Below are 23,001 nucleotides of genomic sequence, written 5' to 3' on the forward strand. Positions count from 1 at the left end.
ACCGCCAAAAGAAGAAGTTGAGAAATCAAGCCTCAAAGTTGAAAGGTCCCAATCGAGCACTCTTCTTTTTCTTTTTCTTTTTTGGTTTGTGTGAAAATACTTGCCTTATTATGATTCTTGATTTCTTTTGTTTACTAACACATAATGAATAAACAATTCTGAGAGCTTTAGAACATGATATAAATGTTACAGGAAAGCTAAAGTGCATGAAATGCATGAAATAAATGAAACACACGTCTTAACACTGTTGCGGAATTATCATTTCCTTGTTGTTTTGGATTAAAAAACACTATATATATAAGCTTAATGTGATGTCACATGTTGGGTGTGCATGCATTCTAATTGGTTCTTCTTTCCCAGTCATTGTCAATGTGTTTGTCCTCAATTGGCACGAATCAACATCAATCGATTTTTCTAAGAGCAACTTTAAGGGAGTGGGTAAAGGAGCAGCCACATAAGCATTTTCCTATTCTCTCCGGACAGGCAATGCTGCACCCCAGGTACAATTTTGCCCATTTATTTGTGTGTACTTCCTTGAAAATGCGCTTATATATATCACAAGTTTTTCAGCTCCAAATCCTCAAACTCAAACCCAATTGAAGAACAACTATAACCAGCCATGGAGTTTTTTAACCTCTCATGCTCATCTGATCTTTTGATACCTCTTGTGGCAGCTGCCTTTTCACTCTTTCTTTACTCTCTCTTAATGAAATCAAGAGGGGAAAGAAAATCACCACCAAAAGCTGGGGGTGCGAGGCCTATAATCGGTCACCTCCACTTACTAGGAGGGTCAAAACCACCCCATTTAGTTTTGGGTAAAATGGCTGAGAGGTATGGGCCAATCTTCACGGTAAATATAGGAGTGCATAAAGCTCTGATTGTAAGCAGCTCAGAAATAGCAAAAGAGTGTTTTACTTGATAACAGTAAGAGAATATTGAAGAAGAAGAAGAAAGAAGAAGAAGTCTGAGAATAGAAGGCTTTTGTATTGATTATCTGTGTAAACTGATTACAATGAAAATAGTACTTATATAGTCAACTAACAGACTCTCTTAACAAACTAATAGACTCTGTTAACATTCTAACAAACTCTCCTAACAAACAAAACAGAACACGTGCTATTCAAATGAATATATGGTTATTATTCCCCCTCAAACCCAGCTGAGCTGCTAAGTTGCAGATTCCTGCAATGTCTCAGAAAAATAGGACCATGTAGTCCCTTTGTGAAGATATCTGCTACCTGTTCTTCAGTGGGAATATACTGCACAAACAAGTCTTTCTTTTGGACTCTTTCTCTTACAAAATGAAAGTCAATATCTAAATGTTTGATCCTAGAATGATACACAGGATTTGAACTTAAGGCAAGGGCTGAAAGATTGTCACAATGTACTGTAGGAGGCTGTGGTAAGAATATCTTTAAATCAAGTAAAACTTGTCGAACCCATGCTAGATCAGCTGCTGTATTGGCTAATGCCCTGTACTCAGCCTCAGTTGAACTTCTAGAAACAGAAGATTGCTTCTTAGATTGCCAGGAAACCGGATTGTTGCCAAGATAAACTACAAAACCAGTGGTTGATCTGCGAGTATTCACATCTGAGGCCCAATCTGCATCACTACAAGCATGAAGATCCCAAGATCCACTTGTAAAATTCAGACCATGATCCAAAGTACCATGAATATACCTTAGGATGCGCTTAACCAACTGAAAATGTAAATCGGAAGGTTGAGTCATATACTGACAGACAGTATTAACAGCATAACAAAGATCAGGTCGAGTGAATGTCAAATATTGCAGTGCCCCAACAATACTCCTATAGATGGTTGGATCAGATAAGGAGTCACCCTCCGAAGCCAAAAGCTGACAATGTGGTTTACATGGAGTAGGACAAGATCGACATGTATCCATACCAGCCTTTGCAAGTAAATCTCTAGCATACTTTGTTTGACAAACAAAGATATCTCCATTATCATGGTAAGAAATCTGCAATCCTAAGAAGTAGGTTAATCGCCCCATATCTTTCATTTCAAACACAGCACTTAATTCATCAATAACCTCTTGAACTAAACTATCTTTAGAACCAGTCAAGATAATATCATCAACATAGAGGAGAAGAATAACACAATCTGAACCAACATGCTTAACAAAAAGACTTGGATCAGAATGAGAAACAGTAAAACCAATGGCTGGAAGATGACCTGTGAATTTTGCATTCCAAGCTTTGGGTGCTTGTTTTAGCCCATAAAGAGATTTTCTCAATCTACAAACATGAGTTGGATACTTAGAGTCTTCAAAACCTTGAGGTTGGCGCATAAACACTTCTTCTTCAAGGTCACCATGAAGAAACGCATTTTTCACATCAAGTTGTCTAAGAGACCACCTGTTCATAGCAGCAATACTCAAAACCAATCGGACTGTTGTATGCCTAACAACAGGGCTAAACGTCTCACTAAAATCTAGACCAGGAGCTTGACTGAAACCTTGCGCAACCAAGCGAGCCTTATGTCTTGCTATAGACCCATCTGAGTTCTTCTTGACTCTATAAACCCATCGGCTACCAACAATGTTCTTATCCATAGGTATAGAAACTAAATCCCATGTACCTTGGGTGTGCAAAGCTTCAATTTCATCTCTCATAGCCTGTATCCAAACAGATGACTGAGAAGCAGCCTTATAAGTGGCTGGTTCAGCAGTGTCATGAAGAGATGGAATAGTAGTAAGATAGCATTGATACTCTTCAAATGGCTTAGGCTTGACAATACCACTCTTAGACCTTGTTTGCATAGGATGCATAGGAGGAGGCATAAATGGTGAAGAAGAGTCTTGAGAAGGCAAAAGAACTTGTAATTGTTGAGCATTGAGAACTTGTAAATTCTCTGCAGAGGCTGCACTTGAACCAACCAAAACAGGATCACCACCAAAAGAGGCAGAACCACGGGAAGGGATATCAGAGGATTGTGAGGAAGGAAGATTAGGAACTGGACTAGAAGCCAAGGAAGGCATAGGATGCGAAATAGAAACGACAATAGGTGGAGCCTTGAAAGAAGATGAAGAACAAGAAGAAATATTGTGAGATGGAAGTGAAGGTTTGGAGTGTTCAAAAGGAAAGACACTCTCATCATGAACCACATGCCTAGAGAGAAGAAATCGGTGAGTAGTAGGGTTATAGCATATAACACCTTTGTATCCCTGTGAATATCCCATGAAAACACACTGTACAGTCCTAGACTGAAGTTTATGTTCATTAAATGGTCTAATATACGGATAAACAGCTGTGCCAAAGACTCTTAGATGCTGAAGAGGAGGAGGTTTGTCAAACAATTTTTGAAAAGGAGACTGATTTTCAAGAGCAACACTGGGCATAAAATTGATCAAGTAAGCAGCGTGTGCCACAGCATGATACCAAAACTGACCAGGAAGATTGGCAGGAACTAAGAGAGTTAAGGCAGTTTCTATAACATGGCGATTCTTTCTCTCAGCAAGACCATTTTGCTGTGGAGTAGAAGGGCAAGACAACTGATGAATGATGCCCTTTGAGTCAAGAAAAGAGACAAATTGTGCACTATTAAACTCTCCACCCCCATCACTTTGAAAATATTGAAGATGAGCACCAAATTGAGTACTAATAAAAGCGTAGAACTGAAGAAAGATCTCAAAAACTCCAGATTTATTGAATAGTGGATAAAGCCACAGGAAACCAGTATATTCATCAACAAAGGAGACATAATAGCGATATCCATCTATGGATTTATTCCTAGAGGGACCCCATACATCACTATGGATCCTCTGAAAAGCTATTTTAGACCTAATATGCTCACTAGGAAAAGGCAACCTATGCATCTTTCCATGCAAACAAGCAGAACATAGGGCAGAAACAGAATCATTAGAAACAGATACAGCAGAGGCTTTAAGCATTAGTTTCACAACTTCATTTGTTGGATGACCTAACCGTTTATGCCAAAGACAGGATTTAATTTGTTGACCAAGATAGGCAACTGGAGCAGGAGCAGAAGAAAAACAGGAAGCATGAGTCAAGACAGAAGAAGGAGCTAGAGGAATGTGATAGAGACCTTGATTACTCTTGCCCTGAAGAACAATTTGCTTGGTGAGCTTGTCCTGTATGCAAAAATCAGAGGCATCAAAGGTGATAAGATAATTGTTATCTTTACACAATTGATGAACCGATAAAAGATTGGCTTTAAGTTTGGGAACATGAAACACAGATGGCAGAGATAAAGATCTGGTATTGGCACAAGAAATAGAAGTAGTGCCAAGATTAAGAATTTCCAAACCTTCCCCATTACCAACAGTGACATTCTCAGGCACATCACAAGAAGTGAGATTATGCAGTTGAGAGGCATCTCCAACCATATGATGAGAAGCCCCTGTGTCAGCAATCCAGACCTGCTCTGGAGAATAAGAAGACTGAGTAGTCATAGCAGTTAAGGAGGATGGCGGTGCTTGCCCTTGAAAAGCATAGTTAGAACGGTGATAACAATCCAAAGCAGCATGCCCTCGTTTGCCACATATTTGGCACTCAACAACAGGTGAAGAAGCTTCCGAAGAGGGAGCATGGCGAAAGTAACAATTTGCCGCCGTATGACCTCTTTTGCTGCATATTTGACATTCCGGCACAACTTTGTACGAACCAGAACCACCAAAATTGGAAGAGGGAACACCACGAAAACCAGATGAGTGAAACTGAGATTGTTGATTCCGACCGCCAGTAAACCTTCCACGACCAGAAGAAAAACCACGAGAAGGAGGATGCAGAGAATGAGAAGGAGTAGGCAATAAGCCCTGACCAGAACCAACAGAAGAAGGCTGAGCACCAGAAGACGAATTCGCAGCATATAAACCGGAGTGATGAACAATACGAGTCTCAGCAGTCTGCTCTGCAGCTAGGAGTTGAGCACAAAAATCCTTAAGAGTGATTGGAGAATCACGAGCAATCAAAACAGTCTTGATTATGGCATACTCAGGTGGTAAACCATTCAAAGCAGCAATAACAAAATCATCATCAGAAATAAGCACAGCAGCCGCACGCAATTGGTCACGAATATGTTTAAGACGAAGCAAGAAACGTTCAATGGAGTCTCCACCTTTTTGAGCAGTTTGCAGTTCTGTTTTCAGATGATTGATTCTTGCTCGAGAAACAGAGGCATAGCGATCACAGAGATGAAGCCAGGCCTCTCTAGCTGTTTGACTCCCGATGACATATTCAAGGGCTTCATCTGACAGAGAAGCAATAAGAAGGCTCAAGAGTGCCTTGTCTGTGCGAATCCAGTCTTTATAGGCAGCAGTGAGCTCAGAAGAAGCGCCTTCTTCATCGACAATGGCAAATTTGGGAGGAGAAACAGAAGAACCATCGAAGTGGCCGAACAAATCGTAGCCCTGGAGTACCGACTCCAGTTGATAACTCCACTTCAAGAAGTTATCATCGTTAAGCCGAATGGTAAGCATGCCCAAAAGACCATCAATTTTGACAAAAGAAGCCATGACAGCGAAAATTAGGGTTTCACAGAAGGAAATTTGGTTTGGAGAAAAATGCAGAGAAATTGAGAGATCAGAATTTGAGATTGACAGAAGAGAGAAGCAGAGAAATAAGAAAGAAGAGAATGCGGAAGTGAATAGATCTCAGAATCGAACCTAAGCTCTTGATACCATGATAACAGTAAGAGAATATTGAAGAAGAAGAAGAAGAAAGAAGAAGAAGTCTGAGAATAGAAGGCTTTTGTATTGATTATCTGTGTAAACTGATTACAATGAAAATAGTACTTATATAGTCAACTAACAGACTCTCTTAACAAACTAATAGACTCCGTTAACATTCTAACAAACTCTCCTAACAAACAAAACAGAACACATGCTATTCAAATGAATATATGGTTATTATTACTACCAACGACAAAGTGTTTGCTAGTCGTCCGAAATTCATGGCGGCCGAAATCATGGCCTACAACTATGCCTTCCTCCCCTTCAGCCCTTACAGCCACTACTCTCGCCAAGTTCGCAAGATAGTTCTGCTTGAGGTTCTCTCCAACAGCCGCCTTGAGATGCTCAAACACGTTCGAGAATCCGAAGTCAAGGCGTCCATGAAAGGAATATACGAGCGATGCGTGACCAACGGGAAGAGCAGTACCGGTTCGAACAAGGCGTTGGTGGAGATGAGGGAATGGTTTTTGGACATAAATGAAAACATTGTGTTTAGGATGATTGTAGGGAAACGATTTGGGGAAGCTACAAGCTCAAATTCCAAAGGCAGTAACTATTATTTAAAGAAGGAGACGTACATGGATTTTCTGAGATTGTCTGGGACTTTTGTGCTGTCCGATGCGATTCCCTGGTTGAGGTGGTTGGACTTGGGTGGCCATGAGAGGGCCATGAAGAAGGTAGCCAAGGAGCTTGATCTTGTGTTTAATGGATGGCTAGAAGAGCACAAGCAGAAGAGGAAGATTTCAGGCCAAGTGAAGGGTGATGATGATCAGCTTGATTTCATGGATGTGATGCTTTCCATTCTTGATGTTGATGGTGCTAATGAGATTACTACAGATTATGATGCTGATACTGTCAACAAAGCAACTTCCATGGTGTGCGCTTCTTTTCTTTTCTTTTCTTTTATAATATTAAAAGATAATGTGACAGTGTTTCGTCTATTCAATTTTTGCCCCACTATGAACCTTTTCACTTGATTATAACAAAAAACGACATAACTAACATATCATTTGGTGAACAAAAAATTATGCATGTTATGCGTGTTGCAATGTGTTCTTTTCTTGCAGGCTCTTATAGTAGCCGGCGTAGAGGCGCCTGCGGTGCAGATGACATGGGCTCTGGCTTTACTTCTCAACAACCGCGAAGCTCTCAAGAAGGCTCAGAAAGAGCTAGACCAAATCATTGGTAAAGGCAGACAAGTGAAGGAATCAGACATCAAGAACTTGGTCTATCTCCAAGCCATTATTAAAGAATCAACGCGTTTATAACCTGCTGGACCATTATCCCTGCCTCACGAGTCGACTGAAGATTGCATGGTCGGTGACTATCATGTCCCGGCAGGCACGCGCCTCCTTGTTAACCTTTCAAAGCTTCATCGAGACCCAAGGGTTTGGTCCGATCCGAATGAGTTTCGACCAGAGCGATTTCTCACAACCCACAAGAGCTTTGACGTTAAGGGTCATGATTTCGAGTTAATTCCATTTGGAAGTGGTAGAAGAATGTGTCCTGGAATGTCACTTGCCCTTAAGGTTATAGCATTAACACTTGCTTCTTTGCTTCACGGTTTTGAAATTGGAACTCCAACGGATGAAACGGTCGACATGGGTGAGACGGTGGGAGTGACCAACAATAAAGCTACCCCACTTGAAGTCCTTTTCACTCCACGCCTTCCTGCTCAACTATACGAGTAATAAACTCTATAAGGCAAATTGACATGTTTCTTGATAATTTGGTTATTGTTGTCTTTGAATTTTAAATAAATGCCTTCTACTTTGTCAGAATTCCTCAAGGCTTACGCCTCGCGTAGCACTACTAAAAATGCCTCGCTTATACGCCTTGTCTTTGAAAACATTGATATTATGTGCTTAGCAATTGGTCGAGTAATCGTGACCAACGACCTCATATGTAATACGTTGAATCACATTTTATATCTGTAAGCTAGAAAACTTACCGTGAATATGAAACTATAGCCTCGCTCAAGCGTTTCTTTGAGAAAGGGAGTTCTCCTTCACATCATGTTGATAAAATCTTGAGACATATACAGTTTCTCAGCCTCAAAATCGGCAGGATCATTTGCTTCGAGCTTGTGGCAGTGAAGGTGGAGAAACTTACAATGTTCGAAAGATGTTTGATCGACGGCCAAAAGAAGAAGTTGAGAAATCAAGCCTCGTGTGCCTTCTCCATGCCAGAACCCATCTAAAAATAAATCAAGCATTGGCTTATCTCCTTCTACGTACGCTTTAACAATCACAATTATCAGTCTTGTAAGTTCCCATGGTCATGAAGCCTTATATAAAGCTGATTCAAGCTCATCTTCTTTGCTGTTTGTGTTGATCTATTAATTATTTCAAAAAAATTAATTAGAACAAATTAAAACAGTTTAATAAAATCGGAAACAAAAGAGAACTGAAACCAAAGAGAACTTGGGATTGGTCGGCTAGTAGACAGCTCCTCCTCCTAACCAAAGGGAACTGAAACCAAAACTTTCTTATTAAAATCGGAAACAAAAACTTTCTTATTAAAATCTAAACTAAATTGCACTTCCTTTTTATTTATTGTATATTTTATTATTTATCTTCCTAACTAAATTAGGGTTTTGAGATTATGCAAACATATCGCAAATTTGCAATTGCCTTTGGTCGCGCCTTATTGTGAGTTTATACACTCTGTTTATACCGGAGACAAAGGCCTATGACCACCGAACACGTGGACAGGATCGATATTGATCGCAGAAACCCTTCGGCATGCTGCCTACCGAAGCCGTCCATTTTGACCCTTTTACTACCGGACATGTGTCATGCTCACAATTCGTGTCCACAGTCCCACATCAGAAATATGAGCACAATGCACACCTCCCAAGGCCTATATAAGAAGACCCCTATCCCCAAAAGGAATGGATCAGAACGAACGGTGCGTTACCGATTGATCTGTCAGTTTAACATTACTAAAACCGTACTTACTAAAGCATCGGAGAGCCTTCGGCCGGTACCACACCGGTACCCCAAGGACTTACCGAACGCGTCCTTTTGCAGGTACTCACCCTTCCGAAGCAAGACGTCTTCCGAAGATAGCCACCTGCCGAAGGCATAATATCACTAAGTTGGCGAAATACGTGCCGAGCCACTTTTTCGCATCAACACGTCTTCCGAAGATAGCCACCTGCCGAAGGCATAATATCACTAAGTTGGCGAAATACGTGCCGAGCCACTTTTTTGTATCAACTGTTTGGCGCCGTCTGTGGGAATCCAGAAAAATCATCAACCCACTATCTCCAAAACATATGGGGACCACCTCAATACCCACGTTCTTATCAGAAAAAGGGGTACCATTCGGAAGGCAAAGCGGAGCTAGCCCAGCGCTACCCCCATGCACTCCCCTCGGGAACGCCCCAGCAACCCAAACAACTGCCGAAGCCGAGCTGGTAGCCCAAATCGCGTCCCTACGGAAGGACATGGCGAGGGTTCAGGAACACAACAACCTTCTTTCGTCCAAAGTGGGCGAAACCCAGCAGCTGCTCCACCAGCAGCACACGCAGAACATCCAGACAACTCACTCTTCCCAGAGCTTGCAGACCCCCCATAGGAAGAAGAAACACGAGAAGGTAGCGAGGGCAACGCCCGCACCTTCCAAACAGTTGGTAGTTCAGGCACCCAGGGATCAGCCGCACGTCCCTAAGAAAGTCTACTCCGATTGTCGACATCGGATTAACGATCGGGAGGCAGAGAGACGGAGGTCTCCAATCAGGATTATCGCTCGACTAAGGGACTCACGGATGAAAATCCTAGGAAGCAAGTCGCCTATTCGGAAGGTCAGAGGGCTGGACTCTGCAGAGGAGTCGGAATCCGAATATATCCCTTCCAGGACGCAAGATTCCACCTACCGTTCGGCAACGCCTACACGGTACTCGGGGGTTAATTCATTAAGCCTACAGAGACGATCAGAAGATTATGGTTCCGAGGAAATCCCTAGCCGAGACCCTGTTGTCCGACTCCTTTTTCAGAAAGTCCAGAAAATGGAAAACGACAAAGCTCGCTCCCAAGAACCGGAATGGGGGAAGCTTCGGCCCGGACCATTCACCAGGCGCATCCGGGACTCTCGGCAGGACAGGAAAGTGCAGCAACTGCGTATACCGTTCTATACGAGAACGGAAGACCCCTTAACACACCTCCACTCATTTCAGTCCGCCATTGGGTGCAAGGGCCTGAGCGACGAAGGGCAGTGCCTGCTATTCTCGTCTTCCCTTACCGAAGCAGCCCTGAACTGGTTCTACCGGTTGGAGCTGAAAACAGTAGATTCTTTCGACGAGCTGAAGCAGATTTTACTCAATCACTTCATGATCCAAACGGACCGTCTTTACTCTGCCGATGATCAGTACACGATCCGGCAAAGAGAGGACGAACCTTTGAGAGAATACGCAGCGCGCTTCAGTCACGAATATCAAGATGTCCGGAAACAGACGATAGGGCAGCCTACGGCGCCTTCAAGAGTGGCCTTCGGTCCTCGCATTTCCGATACCTAGTACACAGCAGCAACTGGCGCACGTACGACGAACTGATGAAGCAGGCATCAATCCACGCCAAGGCCGAATACTTCAACTCGAAACCCGGGGTTTCGGCATGGCGAGGGGATGCCAAACCAAGTGCTTATCCGGCAAAGGCGCCACCCTACGAGAGAGTCGACCCATATTTGGCAGGTCATAAGAGGAAATACGACCGTGCCGATCAAAGAGAACACCCGAAGAAGGGAAAAGGGAGGTATGGACGCAACGACAACCGGGCGCCCCTACCGAATCGTGACCACGGCAACGAAGTCTTTACCCTATTAAACACTACCTACGAGGCCGTCCTGATGAACGAACAAGAAATAATACCGAAGCCGAATCTACGAAGACCCAATCGGTAAGACAACCGGGATACCGGTAAATTCTGCCGATACCATCAGCACAACAGCCATAATACGAAAGACTGTATAAGCCTAAGAAAGATTGTCGAACGATTGATCAGAGAGGGGAAGCTAGATCAGTATACCGCCCGGCAGCCACCGGCGCCGGTACCGAACCCAACTCTGCAGATAAACATGATAAGCACTATAGCGGTGGCCCCACTATCACGGGAATGAGCAACCGTTCAATGAAGCAATACGTGCGTGCCGCACAATTTCCTCAGGTATTCAGCATAGAGGTGAATCGGCACCATGAAATACCGAAAGTTCACTGGGAACCAATCACATTTTGCAAAGAGGAGGAAGAGGGAGTCCTCAATCCCCACGACGACCCGATGATCATCCGAGCAGAAATTGCCGACTACGATGTAGGACGGGTACTGATCGATACCAGAAGCTCCGTGAGCGTGATTTTTGCCGAAGCCTTCCGAGAAATGGGAATAAACGACAGCCAGGTCAACCGGCAATTGACCCCTCTATTAAGTTTCTCTGGGGATCTGGTCCAACCAGTCGGTAGTGTAAAACTGCCAATTACCTTCGACACCGCACCAAGAAAAATAACGGTATACGATCATTTCCTGATCGTTGATTGCCCGACAGCGTACAGCGTTATAGTTGGACGAACGGCACTCACCAGGGTCAAGGCACATCTTTCCCCCAACATGCTATTGATGAAGTTCCCGACCCCCAACGGCACAGGGGCTGTCCGGGGAAATCAGTTAAGCGCGCGGACTTGCTACGCCACGGCCCTCAAGTCAACCTCTTTTAAACTCTCCGACGAGACCATGTCTGTACAAGGAGTACCGAACGGTACAGGACCAGTTGACGACCCAAGAGATGAGTCCCCGACTCCTCACACACAACCTGTCGAAGAACTGGAGACGATAACCTTGAACGAAGAGCAGCCCGATCGTCGGGTTAGAATCGGCACCAGACTCACCCCTGCCCTCCGAACGCAGTTCATAGACTTCTTACGGCACCATTCGGAAGTGTTCGCGTGGTCCTACGAAGATATGCCCGGCATAGACCCTGAGATCATCAGCCATAAACTCAGCATTTCCCCCGCTTATAAGCCTGTAAGACATAAGCGCCGTTCGTATGATGCCGAACGATACGGAGCCATGCGCACAGAGGTTGACAAACTTCAAACTATCGGCTTCATCAGGGAGGCTACATATCCAGTATGGTTGACAAATTCGGTAATGGTCCGAAAAGCCACAAGCGGGTGGCGAATGTGCCAAGACTATACCAATCTGAACAAGGCTTGCCCGAAGGACAGCTTTTCGTTGCCAAGGATAGACCAGCTCGTGGACGCCACCGCCGGACACGAACTGCTCAGCTTCATAGACGCCTATTCGGGATACAATCAGATATTCATGCACCCTTCCGACAGCGAACACACCGCCTTCATAACGGACAGGGGGTTATACTGTTACAATGTCATGCCGTTCGGCCTAAAGAACGCGGGGGCAACGTATCAGAGGCTTGTCAACAGAATTTTCGCCAAGTACATCGGGAGCATCATGGAGGTTTACGTCGATGACATGTTGGTAAAGAGCAAAACCGCCGAAGGCCACCTGCACAATTTATCGATCATGTTCGGCATACTAAAAGACTACCGGATGAGACTCAACCCGATGAAATGCGCCTTCGGTGTGTCCTCCGGAAAATTCCTCGATTTCATGATCAGTCAGAGGGGGATCGAAGCGAATCCCGAAAAGATAAAGGCAATAATCGACATGGAGAGACCGAAGACGACAAAAGACATTCAGAGCCTTACCGGACGCGTAGCCGCTTTGACCCGCTTCATATCGAAGGCTACTGACAAATGCGTACCGTTCTTCAAAGCCTTGAAAGGGGGCAAACAGAATATCATATGGACTGCCGAATGTGACAAAGCGTTTCAAGACTTAAAGGACTACATGGGCAAAGCACCCCTTTTATCAAAACCACTACCTGGGGAGATTCTCTCCCTATACCTTTCGGTATCTAGCACTGCCGTCAGTTCGATATTGATTCGAAAACCGGAAAAAGCAGAGCTACCGATTTTCTATGTCAGTAAGGCACTCCAAAGTGCTGAACTTCGGTATCCCCCATTAGAACAGCTTGCACTAGCCCTTGTGGTCTCGGCACGAAGACTTCGGCCATACTTTCAAGCGCACGGAATCAAAGTCCTGACTAACCAACCGCTCCGGTAAGTGCTCCTAAAACCAGAGACTTCTGGCCGATTGATCAAATGGGCGATCGAACTCGGAGAATTCGACATACAGTTCATTCTAAGGCCCGCCGAAAAGGGTCAGGCTATTTCCGATTTCATCTCCGAACTCACCCCATCAATAGCACAGCCGACACCCGAGCCGGTAATCGAGACCGGATTGCCGGAGGAACTGGACGCCGAACACTTTGATGTCTCAACTCCCGTATGGATTCTGCACGTTGACGGCTCGGCAAACCAACAAGGGTGCGGAGCAGGCTTGGTACTGACAACACCGGACGGACTCAAGATCGAGTACGCCCTCCGATTCGACTTCCGAACCTCCAACAATGAAGCGGAATATGAAGCTCTCTTGGCCGGCCTTCGGTTAGCCAAGAGCATGAATGCCAAACAAATCAGAATTCACAGTGACTCCCAGCTCATTGTGAACCAGGTAACGGCAGACTTCGCGGCCAGAGACGCCTCCATGCACGCCTACCTTTCGTCTACCCATCAGCTGCTCCAAAGCTTCCGAGCCTACGAGATCAAGCAGATCCCCAGAACCGAAAACAGCCATGCCGATGCATTGGCACGTCTGGCTTCGGCAATCAACGACAAAATCGGAAGAAAGGTGCCAGTAGAAATTCTTGCCCAACCGAGCACGGTAGCCTTCGAAACATGTACCGTACGGTACGAAGATACATGGATGTCTCCTATCTACTCGTACCTGACCAATGGCACCCTTCCAGAAGACAAGGCCCGGGCCCGAAAGCTTAGGTACTGATCAGCAAGGTACACCGTCATCAACGACGTCCTTTACAAGCGTGGCTACACCACTCCATATCTCAAGTGCCTTATGGCAAAACAGGGGGACTACATCCTTCGGAAGATCCATAATGGTGTGTGCGGCGACCATTCCGGGTCCCGGTCACTCGCCCACAAAGCCTTTCGGCAAGGATACTTTTGGCCGACCATGCACCAGGACGCTAATTCGCTAGTGAAAAAGTGTGATAAATGCCAGCGCTTCGGTAACATACAACATATCCCTGCCGAACCCCTGACACCGATCGTGAGTCCTTGGCCTTTCGCACAATGGGGACTAGACCTGATCGGTCCGATGCCGCAAGGTAAAGGCCAGGTAAAATACGCAGTGGTTGCCGTCGACTACTTCACCAAATGGGTAGAAGCCGAACCTTTGGCAACCATAACGGCGGCAAAGATGGAGGATTTCGTCTGGACTCACATTTGTTGCAGATTCGGTATCCCATATGCAATCATTACCGATAACGGCAGGCAGTTCGATTCGGAACTTTTCAGGCAATTTTTTCACCCGCCTGAAAATCAACTTGTTTTTCGCATCACCGGCCCATCCCCAGTCAAACGGTCAAGTCAAAGCAATAAACAAAATCATCAAGAAACTACTGAAACGGCAGCTGGACAAGGCCAAATGAGCTTGGCCGGAAAAGCTTCCCGAAGCACTCTGGGCCATTCGGACATCTTACCAAACGTCCACGGGAGAGACCTCTTTCTCTTTGGCTTTCGGTTCGGAAGCCATGGTGCCTGTGGAAATTGGCAGGAACTTCCTACCGAACGGAAACCTTCGCACCGAAGCCGAATGAAGAAGCACTTTCTCTAAGCCTCGATCTTCTTGAAGAGCACCGGGCACATGCCAACCTTCGGAATGAAGCCTACAAGCAACGTGTCTCTCGGTATTACGACTCCAGGGTCAGACACTGCTCATTCCGAATCGGAGACTGGGTCATGCGGAAGGTATCCCTAGCAACCAAGGATGCTACGGAAGGGACTCTCGGACCTTCCTGGGAAGGACCCTATGAGATCATCGGTATCCTTCGATCGGGAACCTACCGCCTAAGAGACTCCAACGGCAAGACCCTCGGTCATCCTTGGAACATGGAACATCTCAAATACTATTTCAAGTAACCTAGCCTACGGTAGGACAAAGTTGTAACCGATTGGAATGTATTTGCCCTTCGGCAGAGATTAATAGAAAGTCTTCGGCACTATTACTTCAGAACCTCTTTTTAAATCTCTACTAGCCCACGGCTGCCAATAATTTCGAGTTAACGTTCTATGGCATCTTTATTAGCCTACGGCAATAAATGGTTTTCGAGGTTTTTACCCTACAGATTCCATCGGCATCTTTATTAGCCTACGGCAATAAATGACTTTCGGCGACAATACGTTCGACAATTTAAACACATGTTCAGATTGTTGAAACAGATGATAAAAACAATAATAAACTTTTAAATTAAGGATGCCCTTGGCACCAATACGTTCAGAGTACATAAAAGTTTACAAACTCAAATTTAAGAGGCCCTCAGGCTTCGTCGCCGGCAGCAGCCTTGGCAGAACCAGAGCCTTCGGCGGCGTCCTCCCCCTCGTACTCCTCGATCATTTCCTCAGTTATCCCTTCCGGTAGAGGAGGAGGATCAGCGATGAAGTTCAGATTCAGCTTCTTCCCGGGGTTGTACCGTTTGAACCGATACAACAGGTCCGTCATCTCTGAGCCCACTTCCTTATCCAGGAGACGAGCGGTACCCCCGGATAGCTGACCGAACGGCAGCCTCGATCTCCGCAGCCTTGGCCCGCTCCGACTCCTCCAAGGCCACCTGCACCGCCCCTTTGGCAGCCTCGGCATCCTTCGCTGCCGCCAGCGCTGCCTCCAGGAGACCCTTCATCTCCTCCACCTTCGCCTCCGAAGCGAGAACCTGCCGTTCGGCAGACTTTTTCTCCTTCAGCAGATGGGCATGGTCCTGGAGCGCTTTGCCAGCCTCGGCAACCTTGGCCCTGCCGTCCTCGTACGCCTTCTTGGCGCGCTCGGCAGCAGCAATGGCCCGCTTGACGCAGAGCCACATGTCCATGGACGCCTGCACAAAACAAAGTCAGAAGCATGCCCCACATACAAAAAAAAAGGGACGAAGGAAGAAAGAAAATCTTACCGAGGCCTGAAGCCGGAAGGTGCGTCCAGCCTCCTCCCGAAGAAGCTTCTTCGGTAGTTCGTCGATCTCCGAAAGCTCCATCTGGGAACCGAGGATCATATGGTTGACGAACTGGACCGTCTTCGCGGGGCAGGCGATGGTGACAGCTTCGGAAGGACCGTCCTCGTCCTCCACCGCAAGGATAGCCCTTGGGACCTCCGATTGGCGAGGGCGTTTGGGGACTGGCTCGGCTTCCAGATCGACTGTCTCCGGCCGCTTGCCGGCAGTCTTGGAAGCGGCGGCCTCGGTATCCCGATGCCTCTGTCGAGCTGCCGGATCCTACTCTACTTGGGACTTGGCTGCTTGAGTTTACCTGTCAGAAGAAGGAAAATTAGTAAAATAAAGCAGTGAAAAAGAAGAGAGAAGAGAAGCCGGCCTATCAATCGGTATTTCGGGAACCTACCGGCAATCTGAAATGTCGTGGGGACTGAGAAGCGAAGGGGTGTTCCCGATGGCGATTTCCAATCGCCGGAGAGTAGCACCCGCCGATTCCTCCACGACTTTTGAGAAGTCGGCACCGAGCTGATGAAGTGCCCCCGCTCGAAAGCCTTCAGGCAGTTCGCCTGAACCCAGCCGCCGTGATCGGCGCTCTTGGACTTGGTAATGCTGTATAAGTACGAGAACTACTCGTAGGAAGGCTCCCCCTCCTCGGCAATCCCGAATGCAGCAACTACCCCCATCAAGGTCACCCAGAAGTTGGGGTTGTACTAGTCAGGAGCGTACCCGATCTGGGCAAGTATCTTCTGCACGGCAGGTTGCAACAACAACCGAACCCCTTGCAGAAGAACATCGGTGAAGAAGGTCACTTCGCCGTTCGCTGGGTCGCTGAGGGACTCGACAAGGCTCGGTATCCTCATCTTCACCGAGTCTGAAATGAGGTACTCGGCCCTAATCCTCTCCAGCTCTCGTTCGGTGATCTTGTTGGGCTCCAAGTAGTCGACCCCGAACAAAGTCTTCTTCGGCACACCCACCGGTATCCTAGGTAGCTCTCGGTGGATGATCGTCACCCTCGGCCGAGAGGGACCGGCAATGCCCTCACCACGACCGGAGGTGGAGGCCTCCGGCTGACGCTCAAAAGGACCGACGCGGGTACCGTCCTTATAAACCACGGCCAAGGGAAGCAGTTGCCCCGTCATAAACCCCTTGCCGATGCCATGGGTGGGAACGGAGTTCACCTCCTCACCGAATAACTCAACATCGGTGTCTTCTCCACCCTCAACATCGAGGCTCGCAGCCCCGCTGGATATGTCCCAGTTCGATGACTCCCCATCGAACGCGTTGGGCTCACTGCTGAACGGCGACTCGCTATCGGACATCTACAAAACAAAGAAAGGGAAGCTAAGGCCCGTGCCACAAACTACCCTACCGATGCCTACATCGCTACCTATGGCCACTAGACTACCGAAGAAAAATCTTATTTTACGTTCGGCTAGCCTACGCCATGAAAAGACGTGCAATTAAAAAGGAGAGTATTTTAGGGGGTACCGAACGGTATCTTACCTTGAGTAGTGTGGGATGAGTTGATCACCGACCACAGACTTCGGAAATCGCCCTGTATGCCGAGAACCGCTGTAAAAATCGCCTTGATTGTCGTTCATTCTCTTCAGAAATCTCCCGCACAGAGCTCTCGCGTCAATTCACAATTGCAAAGTGAGCCTTACGTCCGGAGCAACCTCTATTTATAGGGAGAGAGCTGTAACAGTATGTCTCGGAAGACTAAACGGCTCTTTAATGCGCCGTCAGACGTGCTTTTGCTGGCCACGTGTCACCCGACGAATGGCGCCGCCGACTGCACGCCAGGCACGGAAGACGAAGCATCACTCTGCCCTCTCGCCTCTCAGCATCGACGACCCCTCGGGTCCCAGGTCAGTCTCTCCCGAACGATATCTTCCGAAAGGATCGACACAAGCATCCTTTCCTCCCCCCAAACGAGCCTACCGAACGGCAGGGTAACCTCCGAACTGCCCTAGAGAACTAAATTCCCTTCCGAAGGACCTTCGGAAGAGAACTTGGGGGACTACTATTTATACCGGAGACAAAGGCCTATGACCACCGAACACGTGGACAGGATCGATATTGATCGCAGAAACCCTTCGGCATGCTGCCTACCGAAGCCGTCCATTTTGACCCTTTTACTACCGGACACGTGTCATGCTCACAATTCGTGTCCGCAGTCCCACATCGGAAATATGAGCACAATGCACACCTCCCAAGGCCTATATAAGAAGACCCATATCCCCAAAAGGAAGGGATCAGAACGAACGGTACGCTACCGATTGATCTGTCAGTTTAACATTACTAAAACCGTACTTACTAAAGCATCGGAGAGCCTTCAGTCGATACCACACCGGTACCCCAAGGACTTACCGAACGCGTCCTTTTGCAGGTACTCAGCCTTCCGAAGCAAGACGTCTTCCGAAGATAGCCACCTGCCGAAGGCATAATATCACTAAGTTGGTGAAATATGTGCCGAGCCACTTTTTCGCATCAACACACTCCTTGTTGGATACATGGATCTGCCGACGCTGCCGATAGTTCCTGACAATCTTGGGTGGGGTTTGAAGCATCTGTATATATGTGTCGTCGAAACCAAGTATGATGTCCTCTGTGATTTGAACCATCCATGCCATCCAATTGAAAGACTTATTAAATTCCTCCTCCTCCTCTGAATCGAGTACTACTGCTAGTCAGTCATCAAAAGTGGCTTGCTCTTACAATGATGAAGACGGTGTTGTCCTTCCCCGCCTTATCGGCTGCGGCGTCTTTGGCTCGCAAATTCTTTTCGCCTAGCTAGTGTCGGTCAAGCACAGAACTTTGTGGGTTTGAGATGCCTTCAACCTTAACTTCTACTGTTGAATCAAGTAGTTCACAGCTAAACAACATCATCATCAAGCCCAAAAGATTTATTAGCAATTGCCTAGGAGGCAAACCTCATCCTCTGCTGGTGGAGCTGCGCGGGAGACTCTATGCTCTTGCGGGTAATCCCACAGCCTGCCGCAGCGATGTGTGTTTCGAGGTATTCAACAACAAGAGATGCAAAACGTGGGCCCCTCTCCCGTACCCTCCATGTTTCCATAAGAACTCTCCATTTTTCCTGATGGCCTACGGTCATAACCAGTGTTTTCAAAGGCATGCCTTTGCGCGCGTCGGAGCGAGGCGGCAGGTAATCTCCTAAGGCGGTCGGCTGTTTCGCAAGTTGCACTTTTAGCGCGGGCAATGCGTGAAGAGGCGTTGCAAGGCGTGGCTAGGCGGAGCAAGGCGGCGCTAGATCTGGACAATTCTGAACCGGAAGAGATTGTGCAGATGAGTCTACAAAATGGCTGCGAGGAAAATGACTCTGCGAGGAAGAAGAGTCGCATATTTTGTTTTTAGGGTTAAATGAAACGATGTCGTTTCACTTGAGTGTTTTGAAAAATATAAAACGCAAGCTGTTGGCTGTGGCTTTCAATTTCAATATTGATAATATCTTTCTTGCCCTTTTGTTTTTTTGTTTTTTTCTTTTTTGGGGTAAAGATGAACTTTCATAAATAAAGACCAAAGATTCTTTCCCTTTTCTAACTCCCGGCGACTGTAGCCTTTATTCTTCTTACCCCTTTTTTTTTTTTTTTCTAAATTAATATATTAATATATTAACATATGGACTTATATATATATATATATATATATATATAGAGAGTATAACCCTAATTTCTACTCTTACAAGATAATTATCAATTTCAAGAAATCTCTTCATCTTTATACTACAAGTAAGCCACTCTATTTTTCTCTCTAATGCTTCGCAACTGTAATTTGAAATTTCGTATAATTTAATTGTATTGTATTATTCATAATTTTTTCTTATTAAAATAAATTAATGTTCAAAAGGCTTACGCCTCACTACTTCAAGGTTTACGCCTTGCATAGCGCGACTAAAACACTTTGCATCAACGCCTCACCTTTTAAAACATTGGTCATAACTTCTCTTATGCATTGCCAGCACTAAGATCATGGTGTGCACCCAAGACACTCCAGCCGGTGTTCTGCTTCGACGTGGCAGACCCAAAGGGAGAATGGGAAATACTACATTCTATGTGCGCAGGCAGTCCTTTTCCTTTCGTAGGGAGGGCTTTAGTTGTGGACTTGTCGAAATCGTCCTGGTGGCACCAAGGATAAGTTACTCTTTGCCTATGTAAAAATTGCTGAAGATGATTGGCGTATAGTAGCCTATTGCATGTACAATAACGAGTCTCGCATTCGGCGCATCCAAGGTTTGCCGCCCCTTGCAAGGGCGCCTAATCAACGTTGGTAGACGAAGAGCTCGTCTAGTTTTGCCCATTTAGGAGGTACAAAAGTCTGCTTTGTTTTGGCCTCTTACTTGCGAGACTATGAATATCCTTTTAATGGGTATGGTGAGAAGATGCATCTTATGGTCCAAACATTTGAATATTCCGTCTCCAAAGCGTATGAACCTGCCACTGATAGTGATGATGTAAGATCCTTATCCGTTAAAGTCCTGTCTACTTGTATCTTTGAATATGATTGGCGTGATGAACCTCATAGAACACTCTGTGCTGAACTGCTTGGTTGCTTTGTGCTGTGAGTATGGATATTGTATTTTGTTGATCTTGAAATTGCAATTGGCGTAAGGTTTTTATTGCCTTTATGCTTTCTGTTCTTGTCTTAGACTTCTTTGCATGATTATAGGGATTAACTCCAAAGTAAGCGATATATGAGAACTTTTCTTGCACATTTTGATTTCTGCTTCTCATTAATAAGAGGTTGCGGTTCCTTATAATTTTGAGTCCTCCCTTAATTTGTCGGATTATGTAACACCCTGACTCCAAATTTAATTACCCATTTAATTTACTTAAGTGAAATTACGAATTTACCCTTGGGTAGGGGTAATTTGGTCATTTTCTTATCCGAAAAGATTTTGGGACAACGAGTGGATGGTTAAGTAGGTCGTATTGAGACGAGTCCGTAGACACATAAAGAGCTCGATTCGGAGTTGCAACGAAGAAGTTACAAGCAAAACATCACCAATGGCACAATCGTAATTATTTCAAAGTTGGTTTGATAAAAACCTACTCTCTCTCTCTCTCTCTCTCTCTCTCTCTCTCTCTCTCTCTCTCTCTCATTTTCTTTCTCCCCGTCGCGAACAGCCCCCTTCCCTTCGTTTTTTTTTCTGCACAGCCGGTGGCTTCTCTAAGCCGCCGCCGCCGCCACCGTCAACAACTGGCCTCGAGACCGGACCGGTTTGAACCTTTCTTTCCCCGTCCTTTCCCAACCAGGTTCAGCTACCGCCGTTGGCCCTGCTCGCAGGAATCTCCAAAAACCACCCAGTGGCAATATTATATTATCTAAGAGCATTTTTGTTCACTACTTTTAACCTAATATGTAGTTTCACCATCATTCTCAAGACTTGACGCATGTCTATGGATAATAGTAGAACCATAGGTTTTTTTTTTTTTTTTTTTGGATTGTGTGATGATATTACAATGAGAGAGACAATACTCCCACTCAAAAGTGGATGAAATTAATCACTTATTACAACTGGACTTGTTACTTAATTCTTATCTTTAAAAATTAATATATGACCAAAAACAAATTCTTTAAAAGTAATATTAAAAAAAAATAACAAAGTTAAAAGAAGTTAGAATTTTCTGTATTTAGTTTTCGGATCATTTAGAAATTAAGCAATTAAAAGTCTAGTTCTAGGATCTAGGTCACTTTGATTTTTTATATGTTTTTTCTTTAGCAAATTTGAAAAAGGTGAAGTTATTTAAGGGATCGATACTTTGAAATACATTACTTATTTCTTATGTGGAAACTGAAAGGGGGTTCATTTTTTATTTTTGCACATTGTCGCATATACATCTTCTCTTTTTAAGGTCTTTTCCTATTGAAATGGGCCATAATATTAAACTCACACACATTACACAGATAGGACTCGAACCCAGAACCCTGCATGAGGGAGTAAATACTCCAAACCAATACACTAGTGGGTCCTTTGTGCATATGTATCTTTTGTCCCAATCAAATCGACAAACTGTGCTCAAATTGTACAGCGGAAGATCTTTAGAAATTAAAGCATAATATTGATTTTATACATTGTGCATTTTGCATGAGGCGTGCGTGAGGCTTTCTCAATAGCATCCATATATAAACATGTATACAAAGTTAAGAAAACTATTTCCTAGTCTTAAGAAAATCTATACTTTTGGATTTGGAGGAGGAAACAACCATTTTGAACCTTGAATATAGCCAAGGCTGAGGAAAGGCTTGATTTGTTCCTCATTCAGCTGTGTGGCGTATTTTGCTCTCCTAGCCATACTTGAACCTGGGCTCGAACGCATGTACTCTCCATAGAACACAGTGCTACAATATTATTACGGCATACACAAAAAAAAGAAAAAAAGAAATTAGTGATGAGCATTAATTAATTTTCAAAACCAATCAATTTTTTGAAACTGTTTAATTAGTGTATATTAATTTGCTTACCTGACACGTTTGGGGCGATTATTGTCGCTCTAGCCAGCGAGGTTGATGACCTCAAACATGCTGGTGTAGGCATAGACCACCATGGGACTGGTCCTTCAAGCCCTACCCAAATATGTGTTACTTCCAATCCCAGTTATTTTGTAGTGGACAAATGAGTACTGTAAGATCCCACATCAACCAACGGAGAAGGGGTGATGTGCCTAATATGTGCACACCCGCATCCATCTAGCACGAGGCCTTTTGGGAGCTCACTGGCTTCGGAGTCGTAGGAACTCCGAAGTTAAACGAGTTGAGGGCTAGAGCAATCCCAGGATGGGTGACCTACTGGGAAGTTGCTCGTGAGTTCCCAGAAACAAAACCGTGAGGGCAGAGAGGGGGGCTCAAAGCGGACAATATCATGCTACGGCGGAGCCGATCCCGGGATGTGACAATTTGGTATCAGAGCCACTCTGCCGTGTGGTGCGAGTGTGCCGACGAGTACGTCGGACCCCTAAGGGGGGTGGATTGTAAGATCCCACATCGACCAACGGAGAGGGGGTGATGTGCCTTATATGTGCACACCCGCATCCATCTAGCACGAGGCCTTTTGGGAGCTCACTGGCTTCGGAGTCGTAGGAACTCCGAAGTTAAGCGAGTTGGGGGCTAGAGCAATCCCAGGATGGGTGACTCACTGGGA

The 23,001-nt window shown here is 45.6% G+C and overlaps 1 protein-coding gene and 1 pseudogene across 1 annotated transcript; both read left to right on the plus strand.

The window, feature by feature from the left end:
* Window positions 464-7,492, plus strand: LOC18792913 (annotated as a pseudogene).
* On the plus strand, window positions 10,826-13,630 carry LOC109947629. The gene is made up of 2 exons (XM_020558227.1): window positions 10,826-12,846; window positions 12,934-13,630. The coding sequence occupies exons 1-2, from the start codon at window positions 10,826-10,828 to the stop codon at window positions 13,628-13,630; spliced, it is 2,718 nt and encodes a 905-aa protein (XP_020413816.1).

Source organism: Prunus persica, chromosome G1, assembly GCF_000346465.2.
Source record: "Prunus persica cultivar Lovell chromosome G1, Prunus_persica_NCBIv2, whole genome shotgun sequence".
In the NCBI taxonomy this organism is placed as follows: Eukaryota; Viridiplantae; Streptophyta; class Magnoliopsida; order Rosales; family Rosaceae; genus Prunus; species Prunus persica.